This window comes from Cnephaeus nilssonii, assembly GCF_951640355.1.
Source record: "Cnephaeus nilssonii genome assembly, chromosome: 1".
Lineage (NCBI taxonomy): Eukaryota > Metazoa > Chordata > Mammalia > Chiroptera > Vespertilionidae > Cnephaeus > Cnephaeus nilssonii.
The window spans coordinates 1771238-1797327 of NC_137072.1; the positions used below are offsets into that span (position 1 = coordinate 1771238).

At 39.8% G+C, this 26090-nt stretch overlaps 1 protein-coding gene across 3 annotated transcripts in view; it reads right to left on the bottom strand.

Moving 5' to 3' along the window:
- Positions 1-866: 866 nt before the first annotated feature.
- The window catches only part of ARIH1 (ariadne RBR E3 ubiquitin protein ligase 1), a 175759-nt gene continuing 150535 nt past the window's right edge, over positions 867-26090 (bottom strand). For all 3 annotated transcript variants that reach the window (XM_079788687.1, XM_079788686.1, XM_079788688.1), the window contains 4 exons: positions 24618-24675; positions 18780-19040; positions 15664-15776; positions 867-14424 (listed from right to left, as the gene is read on the bottom strand). In XM_079788687.1, the coding sequence (XP_079644813.1) occupies positions 14340-14424; positions 15664-15776; positions 18780-19040; positions 24618-24675 (517 nt within the window). In that variant the 3' untranslated portion in view covers positions 867-14339. The remainder of the gene's footprint in view (positions 14425-15663; positions 15777-18779; positions 19041-24617; positions 24676-26090) is intronic.

Genomic DNA, 26090 nt, shown 5'->3' on the forward strand with positions numbered 1-26090 from the left:
GAGAGAGGGACAGAGAGTTAGAAACATCGATGAGAGAGAAGCATCGATCAGCTGCCTCTTGCACACCCCCCACCGGGGATGTGCCCGCAACCAAGGTACATGCCTTTGACCGGAATCGAAGCCGGGACCCTTGAGTCCGCAGGCTGATGCTCTAGCCACTGAGCCAAACCGGTTTCGGCACCATGTATTTCAATTAAAAAAACCAATTGTTAAAATTATGTTAAAGAAACCATTTTTAAATACCCATTCTGAAAATTCATTTCTGATTTGCTATGTTTTAAATTAATTTTGTTAATCCTCACCCAAGGATATTTTTCCATTTATTTTTAGAGAGAGTAGAAGGGAAGAGGGAGAGACAGAGAAAGAAACATTGATATGAGAGAGACACATCAATTTGTTGCCTCCAGCATGTGCTACGACCAGGGCCGGGGATTGAGTCTGCAACTGAGGTATGTGTCCTTGACCAGAATCAAACCCTGGACCTTTCAATCCATGGGTCCACACTCTATCCACTGAGCCAAACAGGCTAGGGCTGATTTGGATGAAAAAAATATATATATAACTCCTACTCTAGCAAACAAAGGCCAGATTAGTTAGAAAAAAAAATTAAATCAGAAAGCTGAGTATATAAAGAAACCTAAATGAACCAATCTCTAGAAATGCTGAGTAGTCCTTCATAGTCTAGAAGAGACCCATGGCTACTCAATGTTCTAGCTGAAAGAGAAATCCATTGAAATTTAACAGCCTTATTAAGGCTGGCATGACAGTATAATCTAGAGGACCCAAATCTACAGAAAAAGCCTGTACCCACCCACCCACCCACCCACCAATCCTACCTTTTGGATTGTAACCAAATACAGTGAGGTAATAGATCAAAAGTGGAAAGGGGGTGGGTAACAGCAGAGTTGAGACAGATCACCCCTGCCCATGAGGTGAGTGGAGCCTCGCCCAAGGGCAAGATATCCTTTCAAATTGAGGGGGCAAGGCAGGAATGCTGAGAAATCCATCTGAGGCACTCATGAAAGCTAAGAAGGGGCAGGAGAGCTGTGAGACCCATCCCCAGGCATTGTAGGCATTCATCTTCAAAAGACTAAGGTAAGGGTAGGGCACACACAAGAGCTGAGAGAAATATCTCCCCACTCCTCTATCCCACTGACAAAAAAAGAAAAAAAACAAAACTTGGGAGCTAGGATATAAAACAGAGAGCTCTGTCACATTTCCAAAGGCTGACAGTATGACTACAAAGCAGTCATATCTCTGACAACATGCCAATGCCCCAAACCCAGGCTCTACTGAAGGGAAAGTTCCAATTCTGCCTCCAAAATATTTGAAGCTAGTGGTTAACTGAATCAAACTAAAGCTGCAATACAGCCCAGATATAGGTCAATTATACAGATTGACTGAGGTACTAAAGTGTCTGAAAGAAAAATGGGCATGCCTTATTTTAAAGGTAAGTAAGCCCAGCCAGCATGGTTGGGTTCAACCTATGAACCTGAAGCTCATAGTTCTATTCCAGGTTGCAGGCTCTATCCCCAGTGTGGGGTGTGCAGGAGGCAGCCAATCAATGATGTTTCTATCTCTCTCTCCCTCTCCCTTCCTAGAATAATAGAAGCAGAACTAGAGATGACCCATATGTTGACTAAATTATCAGTTGGGATTGTTAAAATAACTTTAACTAAAATGCTAAAAAATCTTGTGGAAAATGTGGACAATATGCATGAAGAAATGGAAAATCTTAGCATAAACATGATAACTACACAAATATAATGACATGCTAGAAATTAAAAATACAATATCAAAAATAATTCATTAGATTTAACAGAAAAGTATCAAAGAACTTGGGCACTGCTAAATGGAAAGTATCCAAATTGAAAACAAAAAAGAGAAAAGAATGGAAGAAAATTATCTGAGGTCTATAGGATAATATAAAATCATCTAATATATGTGCAATTGGAGTCCCCAAATGAGAGGAGAGGTGACAGAGTATGGAACAAAGATATTTGAAGAGATAATGGCCAGGAAATATCCAGTATTAATGAAAGACATCAACACAGATCCAAAAGATTTAGTAAACTTCACACAAAGGAAAATATACCTATACATATCATAGTCAATTAGCTGAAAACCAAAAATAAAGAGCAGGTGTAACCTTGGGGAACAGAAGATTATAGATAAATAAACAAACAAAACATCTAGTACCCAGAATTCACAGAATAATAGCCACAATACAAAAGACAATCCAATTTTAAAATGGGAAAAGACATGAAAGACACTTCATGAAAGACATACAAATGTAAAATAAGCATATGAAAAGTGATCATCATTAATCATCAGGGAAGTGTAAATTAAAATCAGTTATTTCATACCCACAAAAATGGCTAATATAAAAGTCACTGACAATAGTAAATGTTGAAAAAGACATGGAGCAACTGGAACTCTCATACTTCATTGTTGGGAGTACGAAATGGTAAAACCACTTTGAAGAACAGGAATGCAGTTGCTTAAAATGTTATATGTACACTTACCATATGACTCAGCAATTTTATACTCTTAGGTATCCAAGAGAAATAAAAACATGTATCCACAAAACAAAAACAAAATCTTATGAGAATTTATATAGTAGTCTTATTTGTAATTGCCTCAAAGTGGAAACCTACAAGTCCATCAATATGGGAATGGATAAACAAATTGTGGTATATTTATAAAATGAACTGCTACTCAGCAATAAAGAATAATTTACCAATAGAGACAACATGGTTGTCTTTAAAGTATTATGTGAAAGAAGCCAGATGCAAAAGACTACATATGGAGAAACCAAGTTGGTGGCATAGGTAAACATCTAAACTGCTGCCTTGCACAACAATTTCAAAACTACAACTAAAAGACAAAACAGACATCCAGAACCACAGAAAGGCTGGCTGAGTGTAAATTCTACAACTAGAAGGAAAGAGAAAAGCACACTGAGACGCAGAGGAGGTGCGGAAGGCAGAGGTACGGAGGCATGCGTGTGGAGAGGGCTGGCAACTGAGTACACGGCTGGCTTTCTCAATTGGGAGGGAGACAAAAGCTCCCGACCACTCTGAACTCCAGTTCTGGGTGAGACTCTGGGGACACAGACTCATATGGGGAGAAACTGGACTGTCTGGCAGCAGGCGGAACTTGAGGGCGGCTTTCTCTCAGAGGTGCTTGCAGCGATTACCGAGGGACACTGAGACCCGGGGGGCCTCTTAGGGCAGGGCTGATGGGAAGCCATAGCTGTTTGCTCTGCCCTGAGATCCCACCCCACGAAGCCATTGCTGGTTGCTCCGCCCTGAGACTCCGCCCCATCCAAGCTGTACACAGAGGCTTTTGCATATGAATGGGTCCTTTGAATTCTAAACTTACCTAACAAACTGCAGCTGAGTCAGTGAGACCCAGAACATCCAAAAGAAGGCCCAAGGCCCCACAGCAGCTTGCATTGCTTCACAGCTGGGCCTCATCTGGGCACCTCCAAAACCCAAAGAAGAGGAATCTGCAGATCTCTCCGTAGCTCCTGCTGGGTGGCCTCAGGCAGAGGCTAAATTAGCACCGCCTTGGAGATCCAAGAGCCAGTGTACCCAGGGGTCAGAGTGGGACCATCTAGATTACAAATCCTCAGATCCATAAGGGACACACTCAGGGGGCAGACTCAGTGAGCATCAAAGCCCCACTGAAGCAAGTCTTGTCTCATAATGGGTGTCTCCAGCACAGAAGTTCTCCCAGCATAGACACAGCTGATCCTCACAGCCAATTGGCCTGGAGGTCAATTCCTCCCAGTGATACCAATAACAATCAAGGCTTAACTACAACAAGACTGTGCACACAGCCCACAAAGGGGTGCACCAAGAGTGTCCACCTCAGGTAACTGGGGAGGCTGAGCCACTGGGCCCTATAGGACACCTAGCACACAAAGCCACTTTATCAACACAGGGAAGCAGCAAAAATGCAGAGACAAAGAAACAGGTCACAAATGAAAGAAATGGAGGAAAGCAAACGACTGGATATAGAGTTCAAAACCATGGTTATATGGTTTTCAAGAATTTTCTAGAAAAGGCCAATAAATTTAGCGAGACCCTCGAGGATATGAAAAAGGACCAACTAGAAATTAAGCATACACTGACTGAAATAAAGAATAATATACAGAGATCCAACAGCAGACTAGAGGATCGCAAGAATCAAGTCAAAGATTTGGAATATGAAGAACAAAAAACACCCAACCGAAAAAGAAAAAAGAAAAAAGAATCCAAAAATATGAAGATAGTGTAAGGAGCCTCTGGGACAACTTCAAGCATACCAACATCAGAATTATGGGGGTGCCAGAAGAAGAGAGAGAGCAAGATACTGAAAACCTATTTGAAGAAATAATGACTGAAAACTTCCCCCACCTGGTGAAAGAAATAGACTTACAAGTCCAGGAAGCGCACAGAACCCCAAACAAAAGGAATCCAAAGAGGACCACACCAAAACACATCATAATTAAAATGCCAAGAGCAAAAGACAAAGAGAAAATATTAAAAGCAGCAAGAGAAAAACAGTTAGTTACCTACAAGGGAGCACCCATACGATTGTCAGCTGATTTCTCAACAGAAACTATGCAGGCCAGTGGGAGTGGCAAGAAATATTCAAAGTGATGAATAGCAAGAACCTACAACCAAGATTACTCTACCCAGCAAAGTTATCATTCAGAATTGAAGGGCAGATAAAGAGCTTCACAGATAAGAAAAAGCTAAAGGAGTTCATCACCACCAAACCAGTATTATATGAAATGCTGAAGGGTATTCTTTAAGAAGAGGAAGAAGAAAAAGGTAAAGATAAAAATTATGAACAACAAATAATATCTATCAACAAGTGAATCTAAAAATCAAGTGAATAAAAAATCTGATGAACGGAATAAACTGGTGAATATAATAAAGTCAGCGGCATAGAAAGGGAGTGGACTGACAATTCTCGGGGGTAAAGGGGTGTAGGGGGTGCGGGAAGAGACTGGACAAAAATCGTACACCTATGGATGAGGACAGTGCGTGGAGGGAGGTAAGGGCAGAGGGTGGGTTGGGAAACGGGTGGAGGGGAGATATGGGGGAAGAAAGAGGAACAATTGTGATAATCTGAACAATAAAGATTTATTAAAAAGAAAAAAAGACTACATATTATATGACTCCATTTATATCAAGTCCAAAAGCAGACAAAATAAATTTTTAGTGATAATCAGCAAATGATCATTGGAGTAGGGAGGTGAGCAGGAATAATTTGAAAGATACACAGAGAACTTTCTAGATTAATGGGAATGTTCTATATCTTCTTTTGGGTGGTTATCACAAGGTTTATAGTTATCAAAATGTCAAACTGAACACTTAGGGTGTGTGCATTTCACAATATATGTATTGATTTCTATATATTAACTTAAAGATGAGTGGAGGATTTCTATTTCAGGAGCATTATTTCCCCAACCACTTACTGATCTGTTCTCAGTGTGATCTTTGTTGGGCTCTAATCTGTTCAGGGCTAGGACCTTGATTCTGAAATTTATCTTAAAAAGCACACAATCCAGTGTCCCATTGAAACAGCATTTAGAAATCTGTGAAACAATTTTATTTCCATTGGTTAGTGAGCAACAAATTTGACCACTGTGTAAGGCACTGACTTGTACTAGGTTGGATTTAACATGAAGAGATTGAATGGTACTTAATCTAGTCAATTGCAAGCTAGTCAAAATAATGGAGTGAAAATTAATTCTTCAAAGGCATGTAGAACACTATCACTCTTCATTAAACTCATTCTCTGGTATTTGCTGCCATGACATTTATAATGCTCCAAACCAGTCACAGGATTTTTGAATACGAAATCATTTCCTATTGAAAGCAGGCATCTTTTCCAAAGTTGGTGGACACTCAGGTCATACCTCCTCCTTTGTTAATATTTGCCCTAGTTATAGTGCACAAGTCAGGATCATATGGTAGGAATTTATACAAGCAAATAATTTTGTTCATACCAGACCAGCAATTCTATACAATAAAGAGCTAACATGCTAATTAGACTGAACAGCAGAACGACCGTCTGGATGACCTTCCGGACGAAGCCAGGCCCTTGCACGAATTTCGTGCATCAGGCCTCTAGTAAGGTTATAAATGACTTGAGAGCAGGTGCAAGAACTTACAATTTTAGAACATTCCATTGGAATGTCTACTACCTAGGTGGGAACAGAGGTGCTTCACAAATGCTGGTTATCATTTTATGCTGCACTCCGAGAAAATGATGTGACCTGCAGAGGTGGAAATACACACAGGGAGTCTTCCCTGCAAGAGGAAGCTGGGAAATGCAATCAATACTAGTGGTTTTGGATAGGTTCCTCAGAAAGCTGGATGGAACCATGCAGTTTGTTCACTTCTCAGGAATCCCAACTTGGCCAATTGATCCGAGAGAGCCAGATCCTCACTGCACAAGCCCCAAACTCTCAGTTCTAACAAACAGCCATTTAATGTGTATCGAAGTGGTTTCTAGGACACTGCTTTGTTGCTATGCATACAGAAATCAATTTTAGTCATCAGAAGGAAATCTGTCTACTATAGAGAATTGGTTTTATAGTCTATAATCACCTTCCAAATTCCCACCCTGAGTACTACATGGTAAAAGGCATGCAGCTTAAAAAGACCGAACTTTTACACGTGTAGTCAGTGAGGAGGGATATACAGGTGCCAAATAAGACCAAATCAGAAACCGTTATTTTGTGCATAATATGAAGCCAAGTCATTAGCTCAAAATAGGTAAGACTGGCCTTCTGAAGATGGTTTGGAAATATGGGCTTGCTTCTTAACTGTCATTAAAATGCTAGGGTGGCTCTCAAATATGAAGAAGAAAAAGGCAGGAACAGTATCTGAGGTTAGTAACATGTTTTGAACAGAACTAAAAATAAAAATTGGTCAGTCTCCAAGGCAAGCTAAGGCTGTAAGTTCCCCCTAACCAGTCTATGTAATTTTAGCAGATGCTGTTGGAAAGGCTGTTTGAGAATCAGCAGCTACAACGTCATGAAAAGAATACAGCATAGTGGTCCAAATGTGCTTCCAGTTCTGCCATTAACTGGCTGGGTGACCTTGGGCAAACCAAGTCTTGGTGTAGAAAACAAGTTAAAAGCTTCAGACAAACTAACAGGCCCTTTTTTTCACTGCTGTACCTCTAGTGTTTAGGATAGTGCCTGACAGTGTGGGTACTGACTGAAAGAACCTAGGTTTGAATCTTCATTCTGACACAAAATGATGACCTCAGGGAAATAACTCACCTTCTTTGAGCTTCTATTTTCTTATTTATAAAATGGAGATGGTATTTATCTCATAGGATTGTGAGTTTTTAAAAATGTACATGAAGCATTTAGTAAGAATTAAGTTCATAATTATCTACTATATAGTATTCCTTACATTTATTTCATTTCACGGCATTTTGCTTTTGTCAGACACCTTTTGTCGACTGGCCTGTGTAGCTCAGTGGTTGCATGTTGACCTATGAACCCTGGTCACGGTTTCATTCCTGATCAGGGTTCATGCCCGGGTTGTGGGCTCAATCCTCAGTCTCTCTCATCATTAATGTTTCTCTCTCCCGCTCTCCCTTCCTTTCTGAAATCAACAGATATTTGAAAAAGGCACCTTTTGTGATGTGCAGCCAGAAAACCATTACCTCTGAGATCTACCGCCCAAACCACAGGGTTTAGTCCCAAAGAGCCACATTTCTACCAACGAGCTGGTCCCAAGGCTCGCGTGATTCTGCCTACATGTGTCTGGAACCGTTAACATGAAACACCTGGAGTTATGGGGAAAGCAAAGCTGTTATAATGATGCGGATGTACTGGTGACAATGCCAATTCAGGAGTTCAAAATGGCTAAGCATGTATACATAACCCAAGGACACAGCCAATAGTGTGGTGATGGCCTGGGGTGGGGTGAGACGGAGGGGATCAATGGGGGAAAAGGGAGGTATCTGTTAATAAATTTTTAAAAAAATAGGCAATCCCCCCCCCGCCCACACACACACACAAAACGTTCTAGTTCCTGGATCCAATGTCATCCTGCCTTTCAGAGTCTATGAGACAGATCTGTATCATTTTTTTGCGCAAGTTAGTATCAGTATGCTTATTATTTATATACTAGGCTTTGATTTCCTGTTTTCCTTGATCCTCACAATATTCATGTAAAACAGATAATATAGCATGATAGAATGAACATAAGGAATCAGACAAGCATAACCCTGTCATATATAACTTTTGAGGGAGTGAATAGCTGTGAACCTGTTTCTCATTTATAAAATAGGACAACAATGCCAACTTTGTTATAGGGCTGCTTAGAAGAGATAATACATGTAAGGCATCTAACAAGAAGCACTCAACAAATTATAGCTATTACTACCCCCATTTTACAAAAGGGAAATATGGCTGAAATATTGCTATCTTTCCACTATACCACACTGGGAATAAAAACAGAACAATCCGGTCTTAACAGACAAGATCATCAAAATCAAGTAACAGTGAGAAACCTGTGGCTTACGTGCTTTGTGATTAAATGAAATTGTGCACTGACTTGACACAAAAAATGACAGCTTTGCTCATAAGCATTCAACTGATTTGGTTCAGGCTATACTAATTTACTTCCCTAGGTAGATTTCTCTCCCTTGGGCAGAGAATATATTGCTACTTGATGTGACCATTCTCCTCTGCCTGGCTGTTTTACAGTTCTGGTTTTGTGGATTTAATTTTCTCCATGGTGAAACACTTACCAGAACACTGACAAACTGGGCATTTCACACTAGATCCTTAGCAAGCACCATTCCACAAACCCCACTTAGGGCCTACAGCGTGGCCCTTTCCTGAGCTTGTGCATTTGCCACAAGTCTTAATGACTGTCCCTTATGTTCTAGAGTGCACAACCTATATTCTTGGATACTATAGAAGTGTCTTGATCAATGCCCTCAATCAACTGTGTCTGCAGATCTTAAAACTGCATTGTACAATCATCAGGGATGGGAATGGGGATAGGGCTTTAAAAAATTAATGCTCAGGACATAATCCAAAGCCATTTTAGCCATAATCTCTATGGGGGAGGGGGGGAATCAGGTATTAGTTATTTTGTTCTCTTGAATCTTCTCAATGATTCCAATGTGTGTCAGATGGACAGTGACATAAGTTGCAAGCCGAGACTAACACAAGTTGTAAATATGGCCCAAGTGCTGTTTTTTTTTTAACACACATTTAAGAATATTGTAAATCAGTTACCAACATTTCAAAATTGAATTAACAAAAAGTGTATTTCACAGGCTCCTAATCAGAGCCCATTTGGCTGAGGATAGTCTAAAATATTTAGCTGGCTCTTGTTGACATCTGAGTTTGAGACTCGTGAATTCATGTGGCAATAGAGTTGTTTTTGGTATTGTTGTAGCTGCTACATATCAATATGTGATTGATTTATATAATAATTGGCCCCAACCCCGAGATGGCCTAAAATGCCTGTCTATGGTTTAATAACCTGAAAACTGCCTTTCAAAAGAATCTATTATTTTTCCCACCCTAAATAATTAAAAAAGATGAACAGTTGTCTTGAAAACTGGATTTAATTTGACAAAAATGGTAAAGGTCATCTTACTGTTTACTCTTACAGTTGGCACAATTTGATCAGTTCCAGTTGAGCTCTTCCACGTTAGCTATTTCATCTTGGGTAATTATGAGAAGAAAATTCTATAAAACCAGAAATATAACAAAGAAATCTGAAAAAAATCTGGAGGGCCCACTTTTTCCTGTTTTCAAAGGAGCCAAGATTTCCCCCAAATGCTCACTACTTATAATCTTAAAGCTCCACAGGAGAAATGCTGAGAACAATTGGCTAACAGTTGTTCTGTTTTACCAGTTACAAAAAAATTCTGTAACAAGCTCCAGATGACTATTCAAAATTCTTTACATTGGAAATTCATTTGAACAAATAACTAGACCAACAACTACAAATTGCTTGACCACTATTTATCAAATCAAATGATGCTGAACCACTTACTCAACTACCTCATGTGACAATCTTCTCATGGAGACTGTCCCAATCAGCAAGATGGGAAGGACTATTTATCTATGCATGTCTGGTTTCTTTGGGCAAAACAGAGCCACATTAGTTGCAAACTGCAACAAATTAAAGTTCAGAGATAGTATATAGCATTCCTCTAACAGCAGCAGCGACATACATATATTTACACACACACACACACACAAAGTCGATGTGGTTTAATAGCACACAAATAGAACCAAGACATTTATACATATATTTACAGAGAGAGAGAGAGAGAGAGAGAGAGAGAGAGAGAGAGAGAGAGAGAGAGAGAGAAGAGTCTCTTTGATGTGGTTTAATAGCACACCACTAGAACCAAGACCAAGGACCTCCTTTCCTGGTAGTGATTGCTAGTTAGGGCATTCTGAGACCAGATTAAGAAAATGATGCAAAGAGGTAATACAACATTGATCGAATCCCAGATAGGAGAAATTGTGAAATCTTGAACAAGATACTTCTTAGTGAGCCTTTTCTTCTTTTGTAAAAGAGCAATTCCTATCCCAGTTGCTTTACATAAATTAAAGTGCTTTGAAGATAAAATGATAAATAAACTCTCTTATTAAAGATCCAAATAAGACCAAATTAAATTGTCCTAAAATCTGGACTTGGCTAGAATATCAATGACAAAGATCTCCAACCCGGGACCTTCTTTAAGACAACTCTCTCTCCATCCCTGTGGAGATATCAGCTTTGAAGAGTGAGCTCAATGGAATAACGAGTTTTGAGGTTGAGAATGACTTTTAAAATATTTTATCTTTAAAAAACTGACAAAGATATACTAAACATCTACTATGTATCACTGTTACAACACAAACAGCAATCTAAATTCAATGTTCAAGACACAGAAATTGGAAAGCTTTCAGAAAATGCTCTGAAGGCTTCATTATCCAAGTTAATTGTTGGGGATGGTCTCATTCACAGTTCCTTGCAAAGAAACTAAACCAAATCTTAACATTATATTAAGTAGGAACAGTGAATAAGGCACATAATACAGGTGTTAGACCACCAGTATATCCTTTTTTAACTATAAAAATAAACATAAGTAACTAATGGAATAACAAAATAAAAGTTTTATTTTATTAGAATTAGGAATGTTCTTTCCCTCTGGGCAACCTGAACAGTCCAGTTACAATGAAAATCTAAGAACAGTTATTTCTCCATCACAGGATGCCTATGCACAAAATTACAGGGTTAGGAGCATTTAATCAATTTAGCGATCTGATTGTCTCACCAACCCGCCCCTCCCATTTTCCAAGTGCTCTATAACTAGGATTTGCCACTAAAAGACTTGGTTACATAGTTCTTTTCTCTCTGGTACTAAATTTCAGTTTCTATAGCTGAATCACATTTCACACTGCAGATTCAACCATTTCAAATCAAGTCAGTCAGTCTTGGATCTGTTATATGTGTTTATGTATACACGTGTATTTAATATATATTTTTAAACACATACAATCTGGGTTGCAGCAAATTACACAGAATTTAGTTTGATGATATTATATGCTACTCAGTTTTACCACTGTGGTTTGTGTCCTGAGCTTTGGATCAAAATTTTGTTGTAAATCATTTCAAGTACATCTACTGCTCAATAAATTGTTCAAATGAAGCATGCACTTTTCAAGAGACAATGTAACTGCCCTCAATAAGACAGCGAGACCCTGGTGCTTACCATGAATAGAGCCCTCTTGATAGAAAGACTCAGATAAAAGAAATGGGGAAGCTATCATACAATATGGCTTGCCTATATCCCAGCTGGGGTAAAAGAAGCTACTAACAATAAAAGCAATTAACTCAGGGAATACTGTCAAATATGGAGATAGTTGTTAAAAGATTGGAAGTAGAAAAGGCCAGTTCACCTTGATCCATAACTGCAATACCCTCAGATCACATGCCAACATTGAAACTAGAAAGCATCTCTAAAGAGCACTGTTCCTCCACAGGTAGGAGCGATAGTACGAAGTGCACACACCGTTTGTAGGTACTTGCAAGGGGAAGCATGTAGTGACACTCAAACCTAGATACTGTAGTTACCTGGGTAAGATTAAAAACAAACAAACACACACCACATATACACAAAACATTGTGATTAAGGAAGCCACATGTATCTAGAACTCTGGCTGCTTTTCAGTTACCAGGGAAAGGAACTTATTCAAGCTTGCTTTAAAAAATTTTCCTTAGTTTGATAAATGCCTTTTAAGATTGATGCAGTCATTTAAAATAAAATTAAACGGGTGATGGGGAGAAAAGGACATTGAAGAAACAGACGCTGAGTTCAGAGTTGCACCTGAGGTGGCAAGGGGGAGAGGGCTAAAGGTACAAGTCAAGTTGATTCTCAAAGCGACAAGTGGTTTAAGGAAGCAGCATATAATGTACTCAGCAAACATTCACTAATTTTTGATGGGATAAGAACAGTTGCAAATACATCTCATGTAACAACCTTTTCTAAAAGGAAAAGTGGGTTGATTCAGCAAAGCCTAACTTAGGCAAAAGGCCAGAGGAAAGTGAACCTACTTCCCAATGGAGTAATAAGATGTGCAATGCAAGAGCAGACAAAGTTGCCTCACAAATGGTAAACACTCCCTAGGCACAAGACATTTAAAGGAAGACAAAGAGGTCCTCAATCCAAACTGGTTCACTCTGCACTCCTGTGTAAAACTGACAGATTTAGCTAGGGATGCTGACCTGTTGAAAATACCACAGCCAGAATGGCCTAAACAGGTATGTAATTAATAAAACCACCACCATCCTTTACTTTTAACATAGCTCTTAGTAGAAATTTCATAATAATGGACATCACAGCTAAAATGCATTATTAATTTTCCTATCTGTTGGCAACAGAAAAGCAGCAGTCAGTGATTTCTGTTTAAATGCACTAGATGGGAATATCATGTCCTAGGGGTGTTTGCCTTCGAACTGAACCCACAGCAACACACACAAGCAATTTTAGTATCTGCCATTTTAAATTCACAATCTGAAACTAAGTGAATGGCAATTTATTTATATTTATAGCAAAAACATTCTATTTAACATCCTATTGTAAAGAAAGGGTGAGAGAAGAGCCATAACAAAAATCTTAAAAGGCTCAAAAGCAGCAATTAAAGGGGGAAAATGAAATGTTTCCTTTGGATGAACAGGGAGCCTAGGAAGCCTTCACTGGTGTGCATAACACGGGCACACGAAGGCTTAAGTAAATGTGTGAGGCCACGGAGGAGAATGAGGCTGGGGAACGGGTCTTCCTTGAACTGTAGCAACTAAGCTCCCTGTTGCAGCCCTTATCAAGCCACAGCATTGTCAGAACTTGACCTCCTTGGCCCTGATCAAGCACTTGGAATTCAAGGCATGAGGCCCATGGCCAGCAACAGACACATCAAAACCAAAAAGGGCAAAGTAATCTCAGGAAGGGAAAAAATCGAAGAGCTCTTATGCCTTCCAGAGGTGCCAAACCAACAGGTATTTTATCCCAACATCCAACCCTGGAAAGAAGAAAACTGAGAAAAAATTAAAAAAAGAAATTAAAAAAAAAAAGCACAGCAAATAGACATAATCTTGAAGATTTTTAAAGAATAAATATTTTTTTGTAATTAAACATTATGCAAACACGTGCCACGCTTGCTTTGTCCATGCATATGCGCTATATACAAATTTGAAAAATACTGTGTTGTCCTCTTGTTTTAAAAGTCATATACAAAGTTTTTTTGTTTTTTGTTTTTTTTTGTTTGTTTAATTCCTCCTGTTGCCTATCCCCTTCCCACCCCAAGAATTTTCTTTACAAGAAACTAACCATCATTCACTCATTACTTTGGGGTATGAAAGAAAGAGCATCAGTCTCTGAGTGTGGGTGTATTTGTATGTGTAGGGGATGAAAGGGAAGAGGTTCTTTACCAAAGTACAACAAAAAGAACGGCTGGGCATGGAAAGCAGTGTCAAATTCTAACTGTAATACACTCAGGAAAAAGAGAGAGAAAGGAGCCAGCTTTGAGGATGAAGCGACACGTTCAAGTTCGAGGGCTTCCCGTGCGGTTGTCACACTCTTGTTGGCGGCCTAGAATACTGTTGTACAATGGTTTATCTACCTTTTTTATTACAATATAATTTACTTAAATTTTCCGTTAACAAAACAGAATTCTGGTACTACAGACCAGCAGTGTCAGAATGGGCTTAGTGCCTCCTAGTTTGTGTTTGTTTTGTTTGTTTAAATTGCATGAACACTCTAGATGGTAAAGTTTTCAGAGTTCATTTTATGCAGGGCCATTCTCAGTCCTCAATGTACTCCCACAGATCTTTTTCATAGCCTTCATGCACATGCTGTAACAAAACCCTTCGTCGACTCTCACAGTATCTATAATCAAAGGAAAAGAAAATGTTGTCAGCCTCCAGTAATTCAACAACAACAAAAAAAGCATTTACTTATTCTTTAGGCCACCCCTACATATTATCAAGACTTGGAACTAAGCACCTGTTTTTAGTAGCACATTTTCAGGTCTAAATGTAAAGACTCAATGAACTATATTTCTAATAATAATAAAAAAAAAGATAATTTTTAAAAGCCATGATTCCCAGTTTGGGGAATTAATTTTAAAAAAATAATATGTTAAAAATTCCTAAGGACATCAGAAATCATCTGATTCAATCCTGTCATTCTACCTAGAAGTAAGTTTCAGGAAAAAGTAATTTCAAGGATTATTTTTTTTCAGACCTATAGAATCTTTGTTAACTGTGAAATTGCCATAAGCACAATGTAGTAGGCTAAAAATATTACTTAGGACTAAATCTCCAAATTCCCAAAGGTTTCCACTACTATTAAAAAGATACTGCTAGCCCTAGCTGGTTTGGCTCAGTGGATAGAGCATCGAGGGTCCCAGGTTCGATTCCGGCCAAGGGCATATGCCTGGGTTGCAGGCTCGATCCCCAGTGTGGGGTGTGCAGGAGGCTGATCAATGATTCTCTCTCATCAATGATGTTTCTATATCTCTCTCCCTCTCCCTTCCTCTCTGAAATCAATAATTAAAAAAAAGATACTGCTATTTGCCAGGAAACAACTTCGGTGTGTTTTTTTGGGGGGGGGGAGAACCTCCATGTAGAGAAAGCAAACATTTTATATTTTTAGCTTAAGAGTAGCATATCATTAAATACCATCTACCCCTGGGACAAAGTAAATCTCTCCTTAGTGGAAAAAAAATCTAATAAAAACTCTAAAGAAAGCCTGGGTAGTTCACTTGTCAACAGCCACGATCCTCAGGATCCCCAGGATATGACCAGCATCCTAATCTCACCACTCATCCTAATGGCCACTTGCCCCTTGTAAACTTTTCCTTGCAGGGCAGCAAATAAATAAAGCTGAAAGGAAGAAGCCAAATCTGCTGGCAGGGTACATGGCTGATTTCCTCTGCTACATTTAATTAGCACTATCTGCAGTTTGTTGCCCAAAGGACAGAAGTAATCTATGAGAAACATAAGAGCAGCTCAGTTACACTGGAAACTAAACCCTAGTTTCACTATCACCTAACTTCACCATTAAGGCATACCAGACTACTAATGGCAGAATCTTTTGCTCAAAAACTATTAAAAAAAATCTCACCTGTACTTATCTTGTACTTTCTGCTTTATATCCTGTAGAGAATCTTGGGAAATATCTCGTTCAAGGTAGCCTGAAAGCACCTCTGTGGCATTCTCTAGATCTGCTTGGTTATTCTGCAAGAGGAGGAAAAATACATAGTAAATTTTGGCTTCAAAATAAAGCTGAAAATCAGAAACACCAATCAGGAAGGATATATGCACCCCTATGTTCACAGCAGCACAATTTACAATAGCTAAGATTTGAAAACAGCCTAAGTGCCCGTCAGCAGACGAGTGGATTAAAAAACTGTGGTACATCTACACAATGGAATATACGCTGCTGTAAAAAAAGAAAGAACTCTTACCATTCGCAACAGTATGGATGGACCTGGAGAGCATTATGCTAAGCGAAATAAGCCAGTTGGAGAAAGATAAATATCACATGACCTCACTCATTTGTGGAATATAATGAACAACATAAACTGATGAACAAAAATAGATCCAGAGACAGAGAAGCATCGAACAGACCGTCAAACTTCAGAGGTAAGGTAGGGGAAGGTGGGGGTAGGAGGGAGAGATCAACCAAAGGACTTGTGTGAATGCATATAAGCCTAACCAATGGGCACAGACACTACAGGGGTGAGGGCATGTGCCGGGGAGAGAGGTCAATGGGGGAAAAGGGGGACATATGTAATACTTTAAATAATAAGGAATGAAAGGAAAATAAATAAATAAATAAAAGCTGAAAGATAAACCATCTTAGCTGCTTCCTTGCCTATTGACTGCTTTCAACACAGATTCCATAATTATCACAGGTGACTTTAACTGCACCTGTAAAGCTCTTTATTGCTTTTACCTCTTAACAACTTGTTCTATTATTTCAAAGACAATCTGTTAAATGTTAAAAGAACTAAAGATTTACCCATTACCTCTGAGAGAATGTCAAGGACGATTTGAAATTACTTTAAAAAGTCTCTAGGAATCTTCTAGTTCGGAGAACTGCTATTTGCTAAAACTAAAAGGGGAACTTGAGGAATAAATAGAAACCCATTCTCGCTTATGTCTGGCTGCACCTACTTCTTATAAAGAGAACTAGAGACCCGGTGCATAAAATTCGTGCACGGGGGTGGGGGTGGAGGGCGTGTCCCTCAGCCCAGTCTGCATCGTCTCCAATCTGGGACTCCTCGAGGGATGTCCGACTGCCCACTGGATCGGGCCTAAACGGGCAGTCGGACATCCCTCTTACAATCCAGGACTGATGGCTCCCAATTGCTCGCCTGCCTGCCTTCCTGATTGCCCCTAACTGCTTCTGCCTGCCAGCATGATCACCCCCTAACCACTCCTCTGCCAGCCTGATTGATGTCTAACTGCTCCCCTGCCAGCCTGTTTGCCCCTAACTGCTGTCCCCTGCAGTCCTGGTCACCCCTAACTGCCCTCCCCTGCAGGCCTGGTTTCCCCCAACTACTCTCCCCTGCAGGCCTGGCCCCCCCACCCAACTGCCCTTCCCTGCAGGCCTGGTCACCTCCAAGTTCCCTCCTCTGCTGGCCTGGTGACCCCTAACTGCCCTCTCCTGCAGGCCTGGTCCCCCCCCAACTGCTCTCCACTGCAGGCCTGGGTCTCCCCCAACAGCCCTTCCCTGCATGCCCGGTCACCCCCAACTGCCCTCCTCTGCTGGCCTGGTCCCTCCCAACTGCCCTCCCCTGATGGCCATCTTCTGGTGGCCATCTTGTGTCCACATGGGGGCAGGATCTCTGACCACATGGGGGCAGCCATCTTGTGTGTTGGGGTGATGGTCAATCCGCATATTACTCTTTTATTAGATAGGATAGAGGCCTGGTGCACGGGTGGGGGCCGGCTGGTTTGCCCTGAAGGATGTCCCAGATCAGGGTGGGGGTTCCCTTAGGGCGTGGGGCAGCCTGGGTGAGGGGCCTGTGGTGGTTTGCAGGCCGGCCACGCCCCCTGGTGACCCAAGCAGAGGCCCTCGTATCTGGGGTTTATTTATCTTCTACAATTGAAACTTTGTAGCCTGGAGCGGAGCCAAGCCTTCTGCTTGCTCCGTGGCAGCAGCCATTTCTGTTGGGGTTTATGTATCTTCTATAATTGAAACTTTGTAGCCTTAAGCGGAGGCCTGGGCAGGCCAGGGTGTGCGGAAAGCTTGGCTTCCTCCATTGCCAGGGGAAACCTAGCCTCCAGCTCTTTCCAGCTCCGTGGCTGCTGCCATTTCTGTTTGGAATTGTTTACCTTCCATAATTGAAACTTTGTAGCCTTGAGTGGAGGCCTAGGCCAGCAAGGGCAGGCGGAAAGCTTGGCTTCCTCCATTGCCTGGGAAACCCAAGCCTCCCTCCTGCTCTCTGTGGCTGTAGCCATTTTGGTTAGGTTTATTTGCATATTTGCTCCTGATTGGCTTGTGGGTGTGGCTTTATGGGTGTAGCAGAATGATGGTTAATTTGCATATTACTCTTTTATTATATAGGATGCTGTATGGAAGATTAAAATATTATCTCTTACTACTATGGCTAGTTCTATACATTTACCCATCTAAATTCCCATCTGCTAGTCAGTGTTACTGTCTAGTCATCTAACAACACCTATGTTTCTTGCATCAATTTTAAATGAACATATCTTCTTGAAAATCCTTTACTGTTTAAAGCCTCCTTAAGTCATTACATAACCACCATATTAACTTCTAATACTACATATTAGTTTTGCCTGAGAAAAGGCTTTGAGAACTATGACATACCAGGTGTTATAAGTAATCTACAAATCTACATGGGTTGTCTCACTTAAACCTTATATATAACATCTTAGAAAAGTATTAACTCCATTTTAAAACAAATATAGAAGAGGTTAAGTAATCTGCTCCAAGTCAACAGAGCTAATAAGTAATGAAGTCAAGATTCAAGTTCAGGGCTGATTCAAGTCTGCACAATTAATAGCTAGGTGGCTAACACACATCAATTTGCATGTGGTTTAGGACAAGAAATTTAAATTTTTTGTGCTTTCCCACTAAAAACATTTTTAGTCTACACTTTTTGAGCAGATAGGAACCTTTAAAACTTTCTGTATCTTTATCTATGAAAGACCAAATAGTCCTAGGATACAAGGTGGGTCTTTTTCCCACTCAGTAACTATTCTTACCTCAAAAATAATGGACTGGTTATTCTTTTTGAGGTAGAAAGCGAAGACATAAGTGTACATGAGTGTGGCACGACACTGGCAGAGGACATCGACTGCCTTCTTCAGGAACTGCACCTCAATCCAGGACATGTTGTGCTGTTGCATCTCTTCCATTTTCTGCTTCACCTGAGCATACAGTTTGTGCTCAAAGCGTAGACTCTGCATGTGGTTCATATAGCGATTACAATAGAACAGGTACCTCTGCAGGGCTGCCCTAGATCGCTGGCACATAAGAAAAATTAAGGTTACATAATTATGACAAATGTATTATATATAAACAAAAGCTGATAGTCACATTTACTGATGAAAGTATAGGATTTTGGCTAAAATCAGGCATTTACTGCTAGCTTTGTTATTTAATACTGCTTTGAATGTCTCATAGCTGTACTTTCTAATATGGCAGGCAATAGAAACATGTGACTATTTAAATTAAAATTAAAAATTCAGTTCTTTTAAAAAATATATATATTTTATTGATTTCAGAGAGGAAGGGAGAGGGAGAGAGAGAAAGAAACATCAATGATGTGAGAGAATCATTGATTGGCTGCCTCTTGCACACCCCCTACTGGGGATCGAGCCCACAACCCAGGCATGTGCCTTTGGCCAGAATTGAACCTGGGACCTTTCAGTCTGCAGGCTGACACTCTATCCATTGAGCCAAACCAGCTAGGGCAAAAAAAAAAATTCAGTTCTTTAGTACTCAATAGCCACACGTGCTCAGTGGCTACTGAATTGGACAGTGATAATAAAGCACATTTTTGTCATTATAAAAAATTCTACGGAATATCACTGTTTTACAGTGTGTGATAAAATATAAATATGCAAGAAGCATCAATATTTTGAAGTAGAAAACAGAGAGGCATCCCTGGCCAGGTAGCTCAATTGGCAAGTGTCATCCCTATCCACAAAAGTTGCGGGTTCCATCCCTGGTCAGAATCAACCAATGAATGCATAAATAAGTGGAACAACAAATTGATGTTTCTCTCTTTCTCCCGTCCCCTCTCTAATATCAATTTTTTTTAAAAAAAGTAGAAAACAGAGAAGCAACCAGACACCTTATAGCTCCCAATACACTATAAAACAGCTAAGAGTTTTATGTCCTTTCCACACCACCTTCCTCCACAAACTGAGACTGAATTCAAGTATCTGGAATTAACCATCACTTTCAGGAAATACAGGGATAGAAGAACCTATTAAATGACACCAGAGAGCTGCAATCAGCAAAATAAAAAATATGGAAAATTCTGTAAGGCAAAATAACGTAGTTTCCCCTACAAATAATGGCAAGGGGGGGGGGAGGGAGAGAGGGAGAGAGGGAGAGAGGGAGAGAGGGAGAGAGGGAGAGAGGGAGAGAGAAGAGAGAGAGAGAGAGAGAGAGAGAGAGAGAGAGAGAGAGAGAGAGAGAGAGAGGATTTAAAGATTAGTGGAGACTCAAGAGATATCAATCAAATCCATTTTGTGGACCTGTGTGGATTCTGATTTGAAGCAATTATTTAAAAAAACTTATGAAATAAATGGGACATTTGAACACTGGAGAGTTGGCAATATTAATAAAATATTGCTTTCAAACTATATATAGTATAATTTAAACATAATATGCTATAATATATAATAAATATATATACAAACAATTGGTATTGCAGTTACAGTAAAAATTTTTTTAAATCAGATGAAGTAGTAACAAAGAAACAATATAATATCTGGTCTAGATTTGCTTCATATTATTTATCACACGGCAAAAATAATTTACATAGGTCTCTTCCATTACACTTACTTCTCCAGAGGAGCCAGAATTTTTAAAAGTAATCTTAGCATGGCTCAGTGGTTGACCTTGACCTATGAACAAGGAGGTCATAGTTTGATTCCCAGTCAGGGCACATGCCTGGGTTGCAGGCTCGATCCCACCCACCCCGGGGCGGGGGGTGGGGGGGAGCATATAGGAGGCAGCCGATCAATGATTCTCTCTCATCATTGATGTTTCTATCTCTCTCTCCTTCTCCTTTCTTCTTTAAAATCAATAAAAATATATTTTAAAATAAATAAAATAATAAAAAGTAATCTTATTATGTATACCTAATATGTAGAAAATGATTATAATAAATGCTTATTAAATGCTACCACTATGAAAGGGTTTCTTACCAGATACATATTTCTTTTCTTTTACCATCACCTTCTCTCTCTTCCTCTCCTCATGCCTTAAAGCTAATTAACAGCACAGACACTACTAACATGATCTAATATCATACAACATTGAAACATCTCAAAAAAATCTATACAAGCCATGCTACTTCAAGAGTCGGGTAGATATCAAAATCAATGCTTACACACGGAAAATTATGCCCATTACATCCAATCATTATTAAAAACTAGAGGCCCGGTGCACGAAATTCGTGCACGGGGGTGTGTGTCCCTCAGCCCAGCCTGGACCCTCTCCAATCTGGGACCCCTCAAGGGATGTCCGACTGCCCGTTTAGGCCCGAGCAGTCGGACATCCCTCTCACAATCCAGGACTGCTGGCTCCCAACTGCTTGCCTGCCTGCCTTCCTGCCTTCCTGACTGCTCCTAACCGCTTCTGCCTGCCAGCCTGATCACCCCCTAACCACTCCCCTGATAGCCCGATTGCCCCTAACTGCCCTTCCCTTCCAGCCTGGTCTCCCGCAACTGCCCTCCCCTGTAGGCCTGGTCCCCCCTAACTGCTCTCCCCTGCTGGTCTGGCCCCCCACAACTGCCCTCCCCTGCAGGCCTGGGTCCCCCCAAACTGCCCTCCCCTGCAGGCCTGGTTCCCCCAACTGCCTTTCCCTGCAGGCCCAGTCACCCCCAACTTCCCTCCTCTGCCAGCCTGGTCACCCCTAACTGCCCTGATCCCTCCCAACTGCCCTTCCCTGCTGGACATCTTGTGGTGACCATCTTGTGTCCACATGGGGGCAGCCATCTTTGACCACATGGGAGCAGCCATCTTGTGTGTTGGAGTGATGGTCAATTTGCATATTACTCTTTTATTAGATAGGTTACTGTTATTATGTATCTTAATATAAAAATTACAGCAACTAGATGTAAAAATATATACATGAAAAATAATTTGCCTGGCATTTTACCTACCCCTGTGGTCGGCAAACTGCGGCTCACGAGCCACATGTGGCTCTTTGGCCCCTTGAGTGTGGCTCTTCCACAAAATACCACGGCCTGGGTGAGTCTATTTTGAAGAACTGGCGTTAGAAGAAGTTTAAAAAATTTGGCTCTCAAAAGAAATTTCAATCGTTGTACTGTTGATATTTGGCTCTGTTGACTAATGAGTTTGCCGACCACTGACCTACCCCAAAGCACTAATATTTTCAAGCCTGTCAAATTCCCAAGATGAAACAGAAAACCTAAATTGCCATATTAAAACGTGTAAGACTTGATTTAATATGACCAACAATTCTTAAACAGCTTATTAAAATAGGTCTAAAATTTAACATTAAAGAAAATCCATACCATCACTGCGAATAAAACCAACTTAAAAAAATATATACATATCTTTGTTGCTTTCAGAGAGGAAGAGAGAGGGAGATAGAAAAATCAATGATGAGAGAGAATCATTGATCGGCTGCCTCCTGCACACCCTACAATGGGGATTGAGCCCGCAACCTGGGTATGTGACCTGACAAGAAATCGCACCATAACCTCCTGGTTCATAGGTCGATGTTCAACCACTGAGCCAGGATGACCAGACAATAAAACCAACTTTTAAATCAAACAACAGAATCTAGATTGAGAAAACCAATCAGCGACATGAAAATACTTTGGAAAACAAACAAACAAGAAAATCTGAATGCTTAGACCAGGGGTAAGACACATCCAGCTGCTATTTTTGTAAAGAAAGTTAAAATCTGTGTTCCTAAGATACTTTTGTGATAAGTTTTTATCACACACAAAAAAGTCCTATTTTCTCTATAGTCTTCCTGTACTATTCTATTTTGGAATTTGAGGATAATAATTGGCTTAAGTTATGAGCTCTTTGTTCTTAATTTTTGATTTATTGATTCACAATACACTTATTCAAATGTAATAAACTATTCAAAACCAGCCACGTACAGCAATCCATCAACAGTAAAAATTTCCCCCCCAATTTTTAGAGAGAAGAAGGGAGAGAGAAAAACATCAATGTGAGGGGGAAATATTGATCAGTTGCCTCCTACATGCCCCCTACTTGGGGATTGAGCCAACAACCCAGGCATGTGCCGTGACTGGGAATCAAACTGGCAACCTTTTGGTACACAGGACAACGCCCAATCAACTGAGCCACACCGAGTAGGGCTATCAATGGTAATTTAACTTGAGTTTCACTGGTTTTGGAGTTCTCTTGGTTTAGTTGTATAAAAGCATGAGGGTTTACAGATGGTTGTTTTTTTTTTAAGTATATTTTATTGATTTTTTACAGAGAGCAAGGGAGAGGGAAAGAGAGCCAAAAACACCGATGAGAGAGAAACATCAATCAGCTGCCTCCTGCACACCTCCTACCAGGGATGTGCCCGCAACCAAGGTACATGCCCTTGACCGGAATTGAACCTGGGACCCTTGAGTCCGCAGGCCAACGCTCTATCCACTGAACCAAACTGGCCAGGGCTACAGATGGTTTTATGTTTAAACATATTTAAGTAAAATTACAATGAATATAAACTAAATCAATACTGGAATTTGCAGGTATTTTCCCTTTTAAAAGGACCACAAATATTGTGAAAGTCTATGAACCACTACTTATCATTTATAAATACAAAATAGAATTTCTCAAAAAACAAAACAAAAAAAGACAGAAGTTTCACTTCTAACAATATGAGATTAGGTTACACACACACACACACACACACACACACTCTCTCTCTCTCTCTCTCTCTGCTGTATTTATGGTATTTTTTATTGTAAATAAATTTTAAAAGAATGTTTAAAAAGAAAAACAAGAGCCTGGCCTGTGTGGCTAAGTGGCTGAGCTTTGATTTATGAACCAGGAGATCAGGGTTCCAGGTCAGGGCACAAGCCCAAGTTTTGGGCCTGATCCCCAATAGGGGGCATGCAGGAGGCAGCCAATCAATGATTCTCTCTCATCATTAATGTTTCTATCTCTCCCCCTCCCTTCCTCTCTGAAATCAATAAAAAAATATTTTTAAAAAAATGAAATAAGAAGCAACAGGTTATGTTCTGGATTATATCCTTGCAAGGAAAACCATTTAGAAATATTTTGGGGACAACTGGGGAATTCCAACATGGGATGGATGGCATGTAAGGAATGCCAGGAGTCTACAATTGTGATAGAATCACAGGCTGAAAGGAATTAAAAATGTTGTTGGATCTAAACCTACACCCAAATTGTTTGAATCCCTTCTATAATAGTGGTTGTGTCCCATCCTGTGATAGGTAATTCCCCATCTCCTGAGGCAGTCCATTCCAAAACAGCTTCTTAATGAACGAGGTTAAAAAAAAAAAAAAAAGAATTAAAAATAAGTGAGACTGCATATAAATAGCAGCAGACTATTGAACAATTACTGTTCTCTAGTCTCCTTGTTGGGGAGGGAAAATCTTGACACCATGACTACTAAAACCTGGAATGTCTAGATTAAAAGAAAGCAGACACACCTATAAATAGAAATGCTCCTGATATGCATTTTGGATAAGTTTCCCTTTCTAAATGTACATAGATACCCAGTATTTACTGGAGTATATTCCCATGAATCTTTCAAAATTGAAAACTCCTGCTAATTTATTCCTTAATAAACATACAATGCACATCTTATTCAACTGTTACCCCAAAATAAGTGTACTTACCTCCTGTGCATCTCTTGCTGCCTTTGCATCATCCTCATTATAGCGGTTACAGTTGTACCTTAAAGTAAGAAGATTCCATAAATAAAAAAGGGAATAGAATTGTAGCCTGGATTTAGAGATTATTTAGAACCAATATTCTGCTTTATACAGATACAGATAAACTGAGGTGCTAAAATACCCAGGGTTCTATCATTATAATGATAGTTACTATACTGAAAGGTGCTCAGTGTTAAATCTAATCCACATCTAGTGCTTGAATTCTCTCTGTAATAGAATATCAGTCCTCTGTCTAGTAATAGGGAATTTCCTACTTTCTGAGGTAGTCCATTCCAAATCAGCTCACCTATAATCATTAGAAAACGCTGTCATTCTAGCACTTCCATTTACTGACTAAAATTTGAACTTCTAACCCAATTTCTAAAGAAAGGGATCATCTCATCTCCTAGGCTGACTATTATTTAGGCCAAATATTTCCAATTTTTCCAGAGTTACTACTCACCTTCTCTTCTCTTTTATAGACTAATAGTTGATGGACTACAACAGTAATAGATGCTATTGCTATTTGTTGTATATGCTATTACAATTTATAAGCATCACTGAAAACTGAATGATATATAAAGTGAGGAGCTGGGAGAAAGAGAAGTCAGTGGAGGTGAATAAGACAGGCACTTCCCTTGTCCTGCTTACTCTCTACCTCTTCTTTTATGGGAGCCTATTTATGAAAGCAGCTGGTATTAATTGAGTGATTGCAATATACAATACACTTACTAAGAACTTTAAATGTACTATCACATTTAATTCTCTCAACCATCTATAAAATGTGTATTATTATTATCCTCACTGAGTAGATGAAGAACTAGGTTTTGAGAAGATAGGTAAAAAACTAAAGTTGCAAAAATACAGTTTCAGAGCTGGGAATTAAACTCATGCATTGTATGCCAACTGAGGCCCATGCTCTTAACCAGTGAGTACATTGTTCACATGTTGTTGTCATGTCTCCAGAAACTTTTAACAGTGATCTTTGTTAAACTAAAGAAAATCTTGTTAAACTGGATCATTATTCCAGCTTGTCAAGTTCTTCAGGATTTTGATGACCTATATATTTAATATCTCTCTTTGATGTTACCCCAAATGAAAGATTAGTTTAAGACTGTCATCAATGAAACTGATCAGAAAAGCAGTATACAGTTTATGTAGAGGAAAAAACTACCAAACAAAACAGGTAAGGACAAAGCCTTTCAGCAAACCAATAAAGCATTCCATTAGGCTCAGAAAGACACAAACCCATTATCTATACTCCAAGATATCATTCAATTAATCCCAAATATCCCTCCCTCTCTATATTCACAGCCCAGGCCACAAACTTCTCAGTTTACAATGAAGTATCTTACTGAGATCTGTAAGACATTCCCTAATCCATCATCCTAATAATACCATTGGATTCTGGGATTTAACAGAAGAGAAAAATTAAAG